Raw genomic sequence first — 16,916 nt, 5'->3', positions numbered from 1 at the left:
TAACTTTGCTAATATTGGAACTATAGACAACTGGCACGTTCAGCTGTTGTTTCGAATGGGAACGAAGTGGACTTCAGTGAATAAAACACCATGCAATTGCTCGTTGCAACGGTTGTAGTTTATTAAATCTTTTAGAAATGAGGCCAGACTGTAAAAGCGACTGGTTGTGGGTTCCATCCCAGTAGGGGAATGAAAAAATTATTCCAATTTTATGTTTCCATTTTCTTCACTCTGATGTCGTGACTGAACACGCAATGCCTTCAGAATACGGTGGAAAGTGGGGAACGGAGTGTCTTAACACTAGGTACCCTCTGCGTATCCTGCTATGTGCGGGATACAGCGTGAAGCTGATTTGATTGATTTTACTTTTAGCGTGAAAGCGTAACAAACAATCTTACATTCACATTTATAATATAAGTATGATTTATCATATCAATTCAGTAAATATTTTTGTGAAAAATATTTAGAACAAAGCGTTTTATATCAAAAGTGCTATTACAATATGGCAGTTGAAAAAAGTCCGGATTGAAGTCATTAGAGCGATATTTAAATACTTAATGACTAGCCTGAGGAGAAACAGTCAAATACTGACGTGACGATGTGTGCTACTTTTAATATTTGCTGACAATTGACACTTTAAGGAAATAAATACGAGAAAAAATAACGAAATACGTTTTAAGTTACAATATATACTTACTAGCGGACGCGCGCAGCTTCGCTTGCGTAATTAGGGGTGAATTCTAGAAAACCATGAAACATGTGTTCAATTAAATACTTTTAAGAGTCCGAATTTCAAATTTTATAAAAATTGGTGCCGATTTAAAAAAAATTCCATACAAACTTTCAACCCCTTATTTGCACCCTTAGGGGGAGAATTCTAGAAAACGATGAAACACGTGTTCAATTAAATACTTTTAAAAATCTAAATTTCAAGTTTTATAAAAATCGGTGCCGATTTAATTTTTTTTCCATACAAACTTTGAACCCCTATTTCACCCCTTTAGGGTAAAAATTTTTCAAAATCCCTTCTTAGTGGATGTCCAGATTACGAAAGTAAACATCTGTCCAAATTCGAGGTTTCTACCATCAGTGGTTACGGCTGTGCGTGCGTCTTACCTCAGTCAGTGAGGACAAGTCCTTTTATATATATAGACTAGCGGACGCACGCAGCTTCGCTTGCGTATTTAAGGATGAATTCTAATAACCCATGAAACATGTGTTCAATGAAATATTTTTAAGAGTCTAAATTTCAAATTTTATAATAATTGGTGGCGATTTAAAGATTTTTCCATACAAACTTTCAACCCCTTATTTGTACCCTTAGGGGGTGAATTCTAGAAAACCATGAAACATATGTTGAATTAAATATTTTTAAGAATCTAAATATCAAATTTTATAAGAATCGGTGGCGATTTAAGAATTTTCCCATACAAACTTTCAACCCGTTATTTGCACCCTTTGGGGGGTGAATTCTAGAAAACCATGAAACATGTGGTTAATTATATACGTTTAAGAGTCTGAATTTCAAATATTATAAAAATTGGTGACGATTTAAAAAAAAACCTATACAAATTTTCAACCCCTTATTTGCACCCTTAGGGGGAGAATTCTAGAAAACGATGAAACATGTGTTCAATTAAATACTTTTAAAAATCTAAATTTCAAATTTTATAAAAATCGGTGCCGATTTAATTTTTTTTCCATACAAACTTTGAACCCCTATTTCACCCCTTTAGGGTTAAAATTTTTCAAAATCCCTTCTTAGTGGATGTCCAGATTACGAAAGTAAACTTTTGTCCAAATTTAACGTTTCTACGCACAGCGGTTAGGGCTGTGCGTGCGTCTTACCTCAGTCAGTGAGGACAAGTCCTTTTATATATATAGATTAGTGACCTAAAAATATATTCAAACTACCTACATAAAAAAAATAGTAACCAAAAATAGATATAATCTCCAGTTACCGACGTTACGCCCCTCTAATAACCGATTTCGGTAACATTATTAATATATTTCTTAATATATATACTGACATTTTCAAAAAATATATTGAGATGCAACCATCAATATCTTTAAATTTGTGCTTTAAGGATTTTTGCTTTGATTTGGAAATTCTTTCTTTAGAAAATACAAAGATTGATTTAATACCGACTGCATTGCCCCAAAGTAAAATGTCATATGTCATATTGCATAATACAATAATTATGTTGTCTTCTTACATATTATGTATTTTCTTGTTTACGTAGTAGTATGTAGCTTTCTGGATCACTGAGTGCGTTGTTCAGCAATGCGTGCAACGTACCCATAAATGTTATAAATATGGAAATTAAAGGGTTTAAACTCCATATTTGTAAGAAATTACCTATGATTATATTATATTACATGAGGTCATTTTGACGAGTAATTTCTTGTCTAACAAGCTTTTACGATTTTATAAACTTCTTAGTTACTTTTTTAATTCCTTAAAAGGTACGGAACCTTAAGAAAAGAAAAAAAATACTACTATTATAAAATGTAGATAAAAATTAACCTATATGTTGCTCCACAATCTATTTTCCATTTAAAATTTTCCCGTAAATTTCGATTGAGCTTACCAAAAATTAGTCTGAATAAAGACAACAGCCATACAGACAACAATTTTAAAAGCATTTATTTGTGTTTAACATCGTGTAAATAACTATATACACTTCAAAAAACAGTTATTTTGAAATCACAAATGGACATTTCAATTTTATTTATATGTACATACCTATCTAGAGATAACTTTTGTTTTCAAAGCTAGAGTTTGGTTCTAGAACAATAATATCTTCCTCTGAGCCCATACTATCACAACTTTGTTAAGAAAATATAACCATAATAAGACTGTCTTTCCCCTGGTCGAACTTCAAACATTTTTTTACATAATTAGCATGACTTCTCACACACTATTTGTATTTACAAATGGCGTGTGAGAAGTACCGCTAATTGTTATTTAACAATAGAGATAGTGGATAGGTTTGTGGAATTTCTTTACTAACGATGGTAAGATCAGCTCCATTAAATGTATGATGTACGATGTACTCGTATGTATAATTGTATATGTATAGGGATTTTTTATCAGATTCTATTCTTTTTTATCAGGATGTGGGCTCGATTTCCATTCGAGGAAATGAAATATTTAATATTTTAAGCAATAATTTTGGCAAAGCGCGGCATTGAGCATCGCCACTCAACACGCAATGCCTCAAGAATTTGGGGAAGGGAGAGTCTCAACACTAGGTGCCCATATTCCCTCTTCTTACTCCGCTATTTGTAGGATACAGCGTGAAAAAGTAAATAAAATTATGACAATATCAGACATGGAAATGTGTTACTATTTTTACGCTTTTGTTTTGAAAATGTATATTGTGTATATTCAATGTGTCATTATAATAGTACATGTGTCATTTGTATATAAGCTATTGTCATTCGTAATGAGATGTACAATTCAAAATACTTGTAAATGATAAATAATATCTAGTTTAACATTGTATAGTACAATAAATTTCCAATCTAAAAGTATTATTTCCATTTCAAAGTAATCCATAATATTTTACATTTGTATCTTCTAACCTAAAGGGTCTGTCGAAAAAATTACAAACAAGAAGGCATTGAAAATAATGATAAAATATTTGTAATGTCAAAAGAATAAAGATCTCTGTAAGAAGAATTGATGTAAGTTTGTAACTTTTATCATTTCGGCGGAAGAATGGACGACATTAATAATAACGCTTGATGTTTTTTTTGCCAAGTACAAAAGGTAAATGTGTGTACCACGTACTTTTATAATCTTCCAAAAAACAGTGTTTTACAAGATTATTATAATATTCTTATTATTTATTTTCTTCTTCTGTAGTTTCTTCGCTTCTTCTTCTTTATCCGCACACAGCAGGGTAGGCAGGTGAAACCTATTGCTAAAAAATTCCGTTCCCGATTTTCCGCCGAATTTTGGAGGTATACCATGTTGAGTGGCGAAGCTCAACGCCGCGCTTTGCCACCAGGGGAAAGGAATGAACATATTAAATATTCCATTTCCTCGAGTGGGACTCGAACTCACAACCTGTCGAGTTTACAGTCACAGGACTGACCTCTTTATTACATTTATTTAATTCTGTAATTAATGTCGTTCTGTATTTATTACATTCAATTATTTGGGTCATAACATTAATTAATATAATAATATTTGCGTTGCAGTTTTATTTAAAAAAAAACTGGAAATATATTGCCATACTATCTTGAAAGTGTAATATAACTCATGAGTGGAGTGAAGTACGTATTGTTGAAGTATTAAGAGTGAATGGAATCGAGGCATCGCCGCTATTACACTAACTGCGATCGTTTTGATCAGCGTTTTCCTTTAGTGAGGCGAAGTATTGGAGCTTTATTGCCTTTAATTAAACTGAAAAACAATTGCTAAGCCTCCTTCAGCTTAATGAAATATAATCTAGTTATATTTAAGTTAATATAATTAGTTTATAATTTCAGCTTCACACTGCTTCCCGCATGTAGCAGGGTAGAGGGAGTCTAGTGTTAAGACACTCCGCTCCTCACTTTCCTGTGAATTTTTGAGGCATTGTTGAGTGGCGGAACTCATCGCCGCGCTTTGCCTCGGTACCAGAGCGATTATTTAGGCTTATAGTTTGATTATTTACACTTATATTTTGTTACTAATCCTATTGAAAACTGAAAATAATTTCAAATATATATTTGTAAAAAATATTCGTATAGTAGACTAGACTTAAATGGTAAAAAGAGTGTACTTTATCTACGTTAGTTTATGGATCTAAGCATTGATTTTAACTTGTTATATATATCTTATTGTATGTTATTGCTCCATAGGCGTCTCATAAAGTTTAGCAATTCTGAGGGAATACGTACCTACATAGGATATGATCGTGAGGCCTCCACCCATCGCATGAAAAGGAGTAATGAAGCTATTGTGATCAAGATTTAGGAGTTTAATTTCTGTTTAGCGTTGGATTATGGGAACATTGTGTTTTGTGATACTGGGAATTGTTTTTAGCTTTTAATTGTTTGCAACTTTTATATAATTAAGAAAAATATTTATTTACGTATAATACCTGTGTTATGTATAATACCTGTAATCTATATATATAAAATCGAAAGGTCACTCACTCATCACGAAATCTCAGAAACTACATGTGCTAGGAATCTCAAATTTTGCATAGGAGTTACTTATAGGACGTAGGTGCTCGCTAAGACGGGAATTTGCAATATTCGAGTTCTAAGGGGTTGTTTTTGGGGTCGAAAGTTTGTATGAAACTTCGTTACTACAAATGCTAGGGGTCTCAGAATTTTGCATAGATGTCACTAGGACGTAGTCATGGAGACGGAAATTAATAATAACATAGTTCACGCGGGTGAAACCGCGAGCGGACCGCTAGTACGTAACATACCTATGTATATTACGTATGTAAATATAATTGTAAAGACTGACTCAGAAATAACAATTCAAAATCAGAATTACGAATAAATCTACAATTATTTTTCAGTATTTAGCTATTTCCCAGTATACCTTTACTATTTACAGTTTTCACACAAGGTAAATCATGGGTCGTATATAATAACAGAATGCCTAATAGCACCTCTAAATGCCCCAGTTGGAGTTGTATTTACATTGTCTTAGGTACAATAATGACGAAATTGCGTGAGAAGGTGGGTACTGGGGGCCGTTGTTGTTTTAACGTCGCGTCGGTCGTTACAATTCATATCGACGTTCACCCCTCGCGTGGATGTTACAGACGTGTATGTTACATTTTTAAGCGCTTGGCCTACTTTGAGTTTTTGAATCATTAATATTTTAACGCTTATAGCTCACTCACATCGATGTTGCAATATATTTCAAATTATAAAGTTAAAATGTTTGTATTTTATATATTATTTATTCTTAGATAATGGCGATATAATTTATGCTGGTCCTAACAGTATCTACATTGAAATGATAATATTTTTTGGGAGAAATAATAAAAAACCTTGTAATAACTGGAATCTGCAATCTCATTTTGTTGAAATTATTGCTTTGTAAATAGATGTTCAAATACAAAAGCCAAGATATTCAATATATTTTCATTTAGCTGATGCCAAAGGCAAGCACAGTGAGATGATTAAGTGCCAAGAACAATCGAGAAGCGCATCAGGATCGCGGTTTGATAGGTTTCAATTCAACATGGGATAATTCAATTACTATTTCACAGGAATGTCTCCGTCAATCCTTACTTTTATTGGTTGTTTTGAAGATAAGTAGAATTGGATTTGTAGTGGAGTCTTTCTATCAAATATATAAAAAAAACTACAAAAAAGAAAAAAGTCGGTTTAAACCGACTTAAGAACTATGTAACAGGTTTTCTCCTTTAAAGGAGACAAAAATATTTTATTATTTTCGTTCTACTCTCTCTCTCTTTACGCCAAAGGTGAAACGTAAACTACATACTTAAAATATGCAGACAACTGAACTAGAATTATATGTACGACAAAGTAGTAACAAGTCATAAAAGAGATAAATCATCTATTATTTATTACGGCTGTAATTCATATAGCAAATTCAATTCATGCGTAGCCCAAGGACTCACAAATGTAATAGATTGACTTTTTGCTAGCATAGAGTTAGCACAAATGACAAGGCTCAAGGTGAGCCAAGGGAGCTGTAGGCTGTGCATACAAATTGTGCGCCTAAATAAGATAAGCCGCTATTTCGATCTCACCGCACGAAGGCAGGTAAAACCTCACAATAAAAGAGGAAATTCCTTAAACAAAACTGCATTTTTTAGCTTGTGTTTAAATATTTGTTTTTATTACTTGGAAAATTGAAAATACTACGCTGCATGCATGCAGTCAATTACTTTGAACTAGTTTTCCAAGTAGTGCTATTTTAGAGTATTATTTATGTAAAACCACTATTACTTATACTATTACTATTATTTATTTCATGCATTAAAATAAACAAATGGAGGTTTACAGAGAATACAAGTATCTATCTGAAACACCTCAGCGGAACTGAACCTAATGACTGTAATGACAGAATTAAAAATGTATAAAGTCAAATTATGCATAATATAAAACTATTCCAAATGATTTCAATATTATTTATTTATGCACATAAGTAACACCTAACAAAGAATCTATTTTATACAGTTTATTATAAACTATTTTTCTTTTGCTATTTATTCAACCATGTAGCCAGTTTTTACGGGTGTATACATTTCATAGTTTACAACTTTTATATTTTTCTCTGTATATTTTACATGTATAAATAGAAAACGAAAAAATAATAGTTGGTGATTTACGAGCACTGAAATAGGTTAACAAACAATTCTATTTAAAATAAAATATAGAAGTTTCAATGTCGGTAGATTGGCATAAACATTTGTTCAGTTATAGGTATGTCTAGATCCTAAATATTTAACGAAGGTAGCCTTTGTTTATCTTTATGATTTATTTATACTACACAGTAGTACACTTATAACATGATTATAATATTAATTTTAAATATTTATTATATACTTAAATCAAAAATTGGTTTTCCTATAAATATTCCAAGCTTTAAGTCCAAAGTTTTATCAAAATTTTACGTTGATAACTCATATTAAATAGCGGAATCGGAATCAATTTCTTGATTGCATTTACGCTCAAAAAAATATCACATTACGTTTGGTTTTATTAATTAAAAAGCTTTCGAATCATATTTTTTAAAAATACTATATTCCAATTCGTATATTAAATCCTCGTACGGAATATTGTACTTATGCACCTATTATATATACTCTGGTATTCGAGACTCGCCACTATTTTAAACTTATTTTGCATTTCTAAGATTTTAGTTAGATGTAAATTTATACAGCTAAACTCTGGGCAGATTGTCGTTCATTGAGCCTAATTTATAATATGAAATATATTTAATTTAGAATCATATGTCGAGATTAGGAAACGTAAAGTGTTTTTTTATCTCATTGTACAGTTCGTACTCTACAAACTTTAATACTTGCAAGAAATATTTGTTTAAATTTTCTTTTTTGTACCCTTTTCCCTCTTTATACTTTCCTAAAAGCAGTACAGTGGCCCGCTCACAAAACACCATATTTCAGACGATATTACTAAAGCCCTTGAAAGGACAAAGCCTTTTTTGCATCCCGGTAATGTATCCGGGTGTCAGGGGAAAATGGCAGTCTGTAAGGTTTCGCGTCTATAAAGATAAAAGGTAGCATCAACTCTTTGTTTGAACTTTTAGGTCTTTAAGACCACGCTCGTTAGCAAGACTGTATTAAATTAAATGAGTCAGCGATATTGATATCGTAGAATAACTGTTTCGGTTGAATTATTCCATGTTATTGTAAAAAAAAAATATCCTTAGATATTGTTATTATTGAAGATTACTTAATGAGGATACATATTTTATAATTTTATGGCTTTAGCTTACAATTTTAAAACAATTACCTACTTGTATATTTGACTTTTGTTTTTTTTTTATATTTAGCATGAGGCCATGAAAGGATCAATATTAGAATGCAATTTAAATAAAATTATGTATTTTAGGATTTTATTACGTGCCTGGCGGAGAACAAATAGAAAAAAGTAAACATTTCGTCAAGGATCTCAAACGTTGGAATGCAGAGTGACTCACTTTGTCATATTTTTTGCTTTACATTTGTTAATATATGTGAAATATGCGTAAGTGCTAAGTATATAAAAAAATGTTAAAACGTTCCTGGAATTCTCACACGCCAATGACCGCTCAAACACACCGAAGAGCAAAGAACATTTTTTATGGTCGCATTGTGGATTTACAAAGCAGTAAAATCATATATCTATAAAACTAATATACCTATGTATATATAACTGTGCATTATCAGTCTTTACAAAACCTGCTGCTTTCATTAAGGTCAGCTTACACATTTAAAAGAAAACATTTTCACCTCTAAATGTGACTTGATTTTTGTACCCAATATCAGTTCAATTGAATTAATGGATAAATAAATATATGGTATATTTTTTGCTTTTTTTTTTGCGGTTTCCTTTAAAACGTCATATAGTTAGGTCTTCCCGTATTGATTACGTTTGTATGTTAGGTTTCAACACGTAATTTAATATGAAAAACGTTTCTACTTATAAGACCAAACTGAGAGTGAAGTCTGGGTCACCTAAAAGAAACCACGCACGTATGTCACGATTAAGCCAAATTCTGATTCACAATAGATGGGATACAGATGACTTGGATAGTTTCACATTCAATCTGCATACATATGCTATATAAGCACAAATAACCTACATGCACTTAACGTTGCCAATTCAAAATCAACAACTTTAGGTTGGTTCTAGTAGTTGAAGGTTCGTCCTCAACGTCGATGAAATATATAAATAGATATCCTAAAATATTATAAAAGAATTACAATTAAAAAAGGAATATATGATTGATTTCATATATTACCTGACGGTTTTTACGTCATATATCATGTCTTGGGACAAAATCACATTCTTTAAATCTCGCCGCAAAAATACAAGATTTACGATTTGGTTGCACGTAAATCTGATACATAGGTACTTTGTATTCTGTAAAGAAGTTATTTGATCTCAAAGAAAACCCTCTGCCTTCGAATGTGGTCGCATAAATCAAAATAAATAGGTAGATTATAATGTTTCTAGTGTATCGTTTATGTGTAAACTGCAACCTAGAAACTGGGAACCTAAAGTTTAGATACTCCATTCCAATTAAAACACACGCTAGCCTAATTTATTATTATACTTGAATCAGTGTTTAAAGCACTTACCATCCGTAATAAAGGGATACACTGCCCGTAGTTCAGCTTCGTATTGTTCAAGAGATATGGGCGGAACGATTGCTGGCACATAATCTTCTTCAGGTGACCGCTCTGAACCATAGCCTTGGTCAAAACCTGGATCTTGAAGCTTCCATACGGGTTCGGCGTTGGATCCTGTAAAAAAAATTGTAAACTTTAGAATAAACTTATTTTTAAAACACTACAATATAATACTATTTACTTATTCTATATTTATGAACTAATTGTAACTGTACATACATATATGTATGTATATATATCAGTTAACTAGATTACTTTCAAGAAAGTTTTAAGAAAAACAAGAAAAGCTATTTTATTCTTAAAATAAATACAATGAGTACACTCGATAAATTTCTATTCAGTTGCCATTACGTCGAAAAACACACCCAGGAAACGTTGAAAAAAGTGTAATTATGAAAAAGGCCTAAGATAAAAGAAAATAACATCTCATTATCCTGAACATTATTCTCTCACCCTTTCCTCTTTTTAGAAAAGAACGCTAAAACTTAGTTCCATTTCTGGTTTATGTAGGCATCCTCTTTTTAATTCAATTGCGAGTCGAGAAGTTGGACACATCAAAATACCCGGTCGTATCTGAGTTACAAGCTATTTTATAAATCTAGTTTTTTTAATTTTTCTTGCAAATTACATTTGCTCCCCGAGTGAGAATCGAACCCACAACCGTCGCGTTTACAGCCACACGCTCGACGCCTACGCCTCGACGGTTTAAATTTTCATAATGCATAGAAATTAAAGAATAGTACTGGTACTGGCAAAAGTAATTCACTCTATTCTTCATAATTATATCAATACAATCAAGAATTAAAAAAAAAAATTCTGTCGTATTTGTATGATACTGTGTATTTTTGATGAAATTGTATTTTGTACAATGACCTGATCCTGATGTTGAAAATTTTAAAATGTTAAACGTCATTCATGATCCTGATCGACGTTTAACATTGTAAAATTTTTCGTTGTATATTGCAAAGGACTGTTTCAATAAAAAACTGTTTGTTATGCGATATTGTATAGCAAAATATTTTTTATTTCAAATTAACCTTATGCTGTTTTACTTTTTTTATATTTTATATACATATTAAATAACAATTTCTGAATATTCAGTTATGTATATTTTTTTTATAAAAGAAAATTCCATAAAATTATTTAATATAAATCTTATTTAGACTTCATTTCTTGTGCATGAAAAAAGTAAGCTTTTATTCGATAGATTTTAGGGTTCCATACCTCACTTGCTCTAAGAAAGTGTAGTTAATTTCATACAAAATGACTGCATAAGTGCGCAAAATTTAAGTTGTCAACTTTTATAAATTATACTTTCCGTTGAGATATAATCTTGAAATTGGTACGGAACTTCTATGGGCGAGTCCGACTCGCACTTGACCGGTATTTTATTATAAATGGACTCGTAGCATATTATGAAAAGAAAACACAATGGCATTAATAGATAGCAACAAATCTTACATGAAGAAAACATGTTAGGAAGAATAAAGGTAAAATATAGTTTTGCGTGCCACGGATTAGTTGAGGCTTCTAGTAAACGTTACTAACATTGATTTATGATGGCTCTGCTTTCGGTACAGTCTGCAGCATTGTTTACGAGTGTATGCAAATGTGGTGCTAGCATATAATTTTACTCGCTCGACTTTGGCATAGCAGTGTTGCATAACGTAACTTGAAAACATCATCAATATTTTTTTACCAAGTTGAGTAGTAGCAACTGTAGATAAAAGCGAAAATTTCTACAATTTTATTTTTTCTTTTATATTTAATTTTCTTTTATAGTTTTCCGCTGTATTCCGCATATAGTAGGAAAGGCAGAAGAAACCTAGAACGTAGGTTCCCGTTTCCTATTTTCCTTAAATGTTCAAGATTTAGTGTTTTGAGTGGCGAAATTCAATCAATTAACTCCGAATGGTAATCAAATCTAAAACCTAACTATTATAGTCACTCGTTGTTCCCCTGAGCCACAACGACCTCAATTATATAATATGTAAATATTTTCTAAAGACGTTATTAGATAGAACTGTTCTAAACCTAGAGCGGTATATTAATAAGCAATTAGGATCGAACTGTATCGACACAAGTGAACCGTGTTTGCAAAACGGGGTTGTAATGGGATTCTCATGTAACTAGAATACATAGTGGGAATGTGTACATACATTCAGTAGTCTAATTAGTGAAACGTGAAAAGACTCTAATTACAGCCAATAAATTCACAATGAAAGATATATAGAAATCAAAGCTATAATAAAGCTTTTCGTTGGTGTATTTGGTTGTTTAGGCAGTTAAAAAAGATTTTAAAAGCATAACGTAGTTTTTATGGTAAAATGAGTTTTGATTTATTTTAACTGAAAGTTTAGCTATTATATCTTATCTATACATTTAATGAAATTGTAACTCATCACTGTCTGTGCATGGAAGATATATGAGAAAATTTGTTAATGAAGGAATTAATGAGGTAAGTTGTTAATGAACCTAAAATAATTAAAATGTTAATCTGTAGTACTTTTTTCGACAAAATAAGTGTTTTATTGAATTGTCTAAAACTTTAGTTTTCAATGTATTAGTATTGTCTTAAAAATAATAGTGCTATTAGATCACGAAAGTAATTAAGGTGAGTAAATAAGTAATTGAGTAATTCATACGGGTCGCTATAAAACCTTAATTACATTTATTTAATTGAATCTATTTTCAGTAAAATGAAATTATTAATAAACGACAATAATACAATTATTAATAATATATAATAAGAATCGAAAATATATTACGTTAGCGTGAAAGTTAACAATCAAATATTAAATTATATAAATTTATAAAATTATGCAGGATGAATTAATTTCATTTTCAATCTGTGGGAGCATACCGTTTAATAAATCGGCTATAGCATAATTTTCAATTACACTTGAACAGCATGTTTTACAATCATTTAAATATTTAATTACTTCATTAATTTCAGCAGTTATCATTGACGTGCAGTATAGTTCAGTGAAACAAACTAAAACGTACAAACATAGTTTCAACACAATGCAATACCAGAGTGGCTTTCTTTTATCAATGGTAAAATCAGAATAACTAGTTTTCCTCAATTCAAGTATAAAATGCTTGAATCGAGTAGCTAACTAACGTATTTTTAAATAGTAACAAAAAAACAACGTTATATAAGTTGGTTTTTTTGTTACTTTTTATTATTATTTTACGTTAAGTAATAAGATAATATTTATTTTACGTCAAGTTCGGAACAAAACATCAAATTAAGAAAATTTATGTTACTTTGACAAAATTTCCAGGAGCCTGTTTTAATACAACTACAATCATTAATCATGTTATTGTATTAAATTTAAATTAAATTGCTTAACCCAACTTCTTCCTTCCCAACTATAAAGAGATAAATTACAGGCATCAGATAGAGGAGAGGTTTGGAGATAATTGAAGCAGTAGTACGAGTCTTAAAAGCTTAGATTAAAATGCTCAAAGGTGTTATCAAAAGATTGCAACTCGGGCCTAGGGCTTGCAAACAGCCTTACTTTGAAATGAAAAAATCACAATAACTTCTTTAATAAATTATTATTAAAGATAACTGTTAAAGCTACATTTTTACTACATTGAATTGGTTATACTAAAATACTATTGAATGTAGGGAATTTGTAATTTTTTAATTTAAATAATAAATATATCCACTACGGTAAATACATAAATATTTATTAAGATGTAAAATTTACGTCACGAATATGAAAGAAGACAATATATATATTGACTCTTCCACGCATACGGTGCCTTTGTTATTCATATATTTTTGTAATCACACACATAGTAATACATAAACACTTCTGAAAATAAAGATTCTGGAACAAAAACACGTTATTCATCTCAACCCGACTGATTAAAATTTAAATATAAAGAATCACCTCGCTTATAGCACCATAAAAGTTTCCTGTTGCCCTCCTGAAATAACATCCTTTAGGAGTTTTGCAAACATTATGGATATTGTACTCAGATAACTCTAACTCGACGTAATTTTAAACGCCTTTGTTATATTCTAATTCGCAATTCACACGATAGAGAAATATAAGATTTATAATTTTTCTTGCTGAATTACTATTTTGTAGCTTAGTAGATATACTACATAATTATATAATTTAGAAGCGATATTGAATTCTATCGAAACACATAAGTCTGAATCTATTAGGGGAATTGTTATCTTAAGAAAAAACGGCTTTATATTAAGATATATCACAACTAATACATATGTGTCGTCTCTGTGGGGACGGTAAGCGACATTGAAGTGACATTATCTCTAATTTCTAACTTATAATGTGGAACTCTACAGTTACTCTACGTTATATTGTAATGTTTGTATTACTTTTCAACAATTTCCAACTTGTAACTGTAAACGCGACGGTTGTGGGTTCGATTCTCAGGGGAATAAATTATTATTTAATTATAACATTATTATATATATAGCATATTTGGCGTTGCATCCCGCCACTCAACACGCAATGCGTTAAAGATTCGGTGAAAAGTGAACGGCGTGTAACACCAGGTTCCCTCTGCCTACCCTGTTATATGCGGGATACAGCGTGAAGCGAAAATAAAAAGTCTTTAAATTTTGGCATTGTGATTATAATAAACCATTTACCAGCTTTCCCCACTGCGGAGCAGTGTTCAATCAATGTCATGTAAAGTCCAATCCAACAGGCAAATTGGGATTAATAATAGCCAACAAAGAAAACCTTCTACGTTTATTCTGTTGATTAGTAAGACAAATTGAGGAGGAAATATTGAGAAAACTTTTGTGAATTACTGAATATTACTTAATGGTATAAATAGAAACTAAATACATTAGATCATACGAATACGAGTATATCTAAATAATTAGATTAGTAAGCTTTAAGTATTTTCCTATTTTAAGCTATTTCGGTTCTCGGTTTTTCGCCCCTAATTGACACATTACGCGTTGGTTGAAGGCATTGATAAAAAATACCGATTAAGTGGAACTCTCTCACCGGAAAATGAGCTCACCACTCGAAAAGAAAACAAATAATTTAACAAATTTTAAAGTATTTGAACTACCTATCTAACCATTAAATCTTATTCTTAGTTATACTCGGAAGTAGGTATAAAAAATATGAAAGTTACATAATAAATATTTTGTAGTTTTAGATGTAAGAAAAATTGCAAAATAATTTGAAGGTGAGAAAATATATTTAATGCCACCATACAATATGAAATAATCGTTTTTCTAAGCAAACATGATTCTTTATTACAGAAATGTGCGCTTTCCATTTATTTGTCATGAATTGATGAAATAGGGGCTTCCATTGCAATTTCTAAGAAAAATATATGGGTCATAATCAGAAAAGTGGACATTTTCGAATTCGTAACGTAACTGATAAGTAACAACACTGATAATGTTTGTTACGAAACTGATGATATAAGGCATTATACACAACAAAGTAAGGATATTATACGAATAAAACTACTGTTGTTTTTATTTAATGAGAAACAAATTAAAATTTTAAAGATTCAATCGTTGAATTAACAGATTATAAATGTAAGAAAACATAACAAAGTGACAATATTAACAATATAATAATGCTAGTTCGTAACGTAATAAACTTATATTTCTAGTTAGAGATCACAAAGTTAATGATAAAATTAAATCCACTTTGAAATATATCAAAATTTGAGTCGTTATCACGGGAATTAAGTTTAATTCTTTGTAAGTGTTTATTCCGCATATCTTCATATTTAATAGGATTGGTCTTTTTAAGACGTTCTCTATATCTTTTATGTGTTTCAGCATTTGACATAGGAGCCATGACGCTTACTGAAAATAAAAAAATATGTATCAATAGATATTTAATAATATTTTATGTTTATTGTTTAGATCTTTAACAACGCTAGTACAGAACGTATTTGTTTTTAAATAAAAGCTTCACCCACTTGAACTACATATTTATTAATTCACTATCTCCAGAGAAAAAAATAGTAATTACAAAATCACAACTAATTTCAGGAAGAATAAAAAAATGTTTTTAACTAAATCGGTTAAGCCGTTTCTGATATAAGCATGCACAAACACATTAGACAAACAAGCAAACAGGCAAAAAACTTAAAAATCATTATTTTTGGTTACTTTACGTTATCAAAAGTCACCAATTATTTTTTTCATATACCAGCAATTTTTTTTTATATACATATCTTCCGATGGTAACGTAATTATGAACTAGGCTTCATATTTTCTCAGTTTCGTTACGTAACGAAATATAACGCAATTGAGAATAAAGTCTGAGAAATTCTAACCTTTTTAAATATTTGCTCATAAGCCACGTGTTGCATGTGCAAGTACTGAAGTTCTTTTTTGAGATTTTGTAAAAAGAAGCAAATAACATAAACAAGAAAACGAAATTATAGAATACTTACCAAAATAAAAGCCGTTTATAACCCTGAGATGTAATTTCACGCATTCCCTCTAAAACATTTGAACCCCTCAACTGCTGCGAGAACACTACTTATTGTAGCTACGACAGCATTGACTTTTAGAATTATGGTGCCACAATAAAAACTAATATTAAACACCATCCAAAATAATTGCATTCATAATTTAATTGTACGTTACTAGCCCTGAGTAACAAAAAAGACAATATTTTGGGACAAATTTACTTAATTCGTATATATTATTTATTAAATAATGTATCAATAAAAGTACTTTTATTTAATATTTTGCATAAAGTAAAGTAATATAAACATATCTGAAATCAAATAAAACCATAAACATTCGTAACAAATCAATTTTTAAAAAGTAAAGTGGTGAATGGGACACGAAAAATTGTATGGAAGCATTTTGAAAAGTTTTTTGCAAGTAACAAAAAATACTATTATTTGCCATAATACATTTAAAACATTACAAAAATCTTTAAGTTAATAAGTAAATTTATCTTAAATGGCAAAATATTTAAATTATCTTTAAAATTGTATTTTTAAAACGCATTCAAAGTAGCGGGACAAGAAAAGACACAAAATGTACACTTTTTCTGATTATGACCCATATTCATAAATTCCAATAAA

General features: G+C 30.5%; 1 protein-coding gene across 3 annotated transcripts in view; it reads right to left on the bottom strand.

The window, feature by feature from the left end:
* Positions 1 to 16,916, bottom strand: part of LOC146528696 (uncharacterized) — a 70,224-nt gene that overhangs the window by 28,297 nt on the left and 25,011 nt on the right. For all 3 annotated transcript variants that reach the window (XM_085202819.1, XM_085202820.1, XM_085202821.1), the window contains exon 3: positions 9,798 to 9,962. In XM_085202819.1, coding sequence (XP_085058945.1) covers positions 9,798 to 9,962 — 165 coding nt within the window. The remainder of the gene's footprint in view (positions 1 to 9,797; positions 9,963 to 16,916) is intronic.

The sequence above is a fragment of the Heliconius melpomene genome, chromosome 19, assembly GCF_056956725.1.
Source record: "Heliconius melpomene rosina isolate 202511_hmr_F chromosome 19, ASM5695672v1, whole genome shotgun sequence".
In the NCBI taxonomy this organism is placed as follows: Eukaryota; Metazoa; Arthropoda; class Insecta; order Lepidoptera; family Nymphalidae; genus Heliconius; species Heliconius melpomene.
This window is presented reverse-complemented; position numbering and strand designations above follow the sequence as displayed.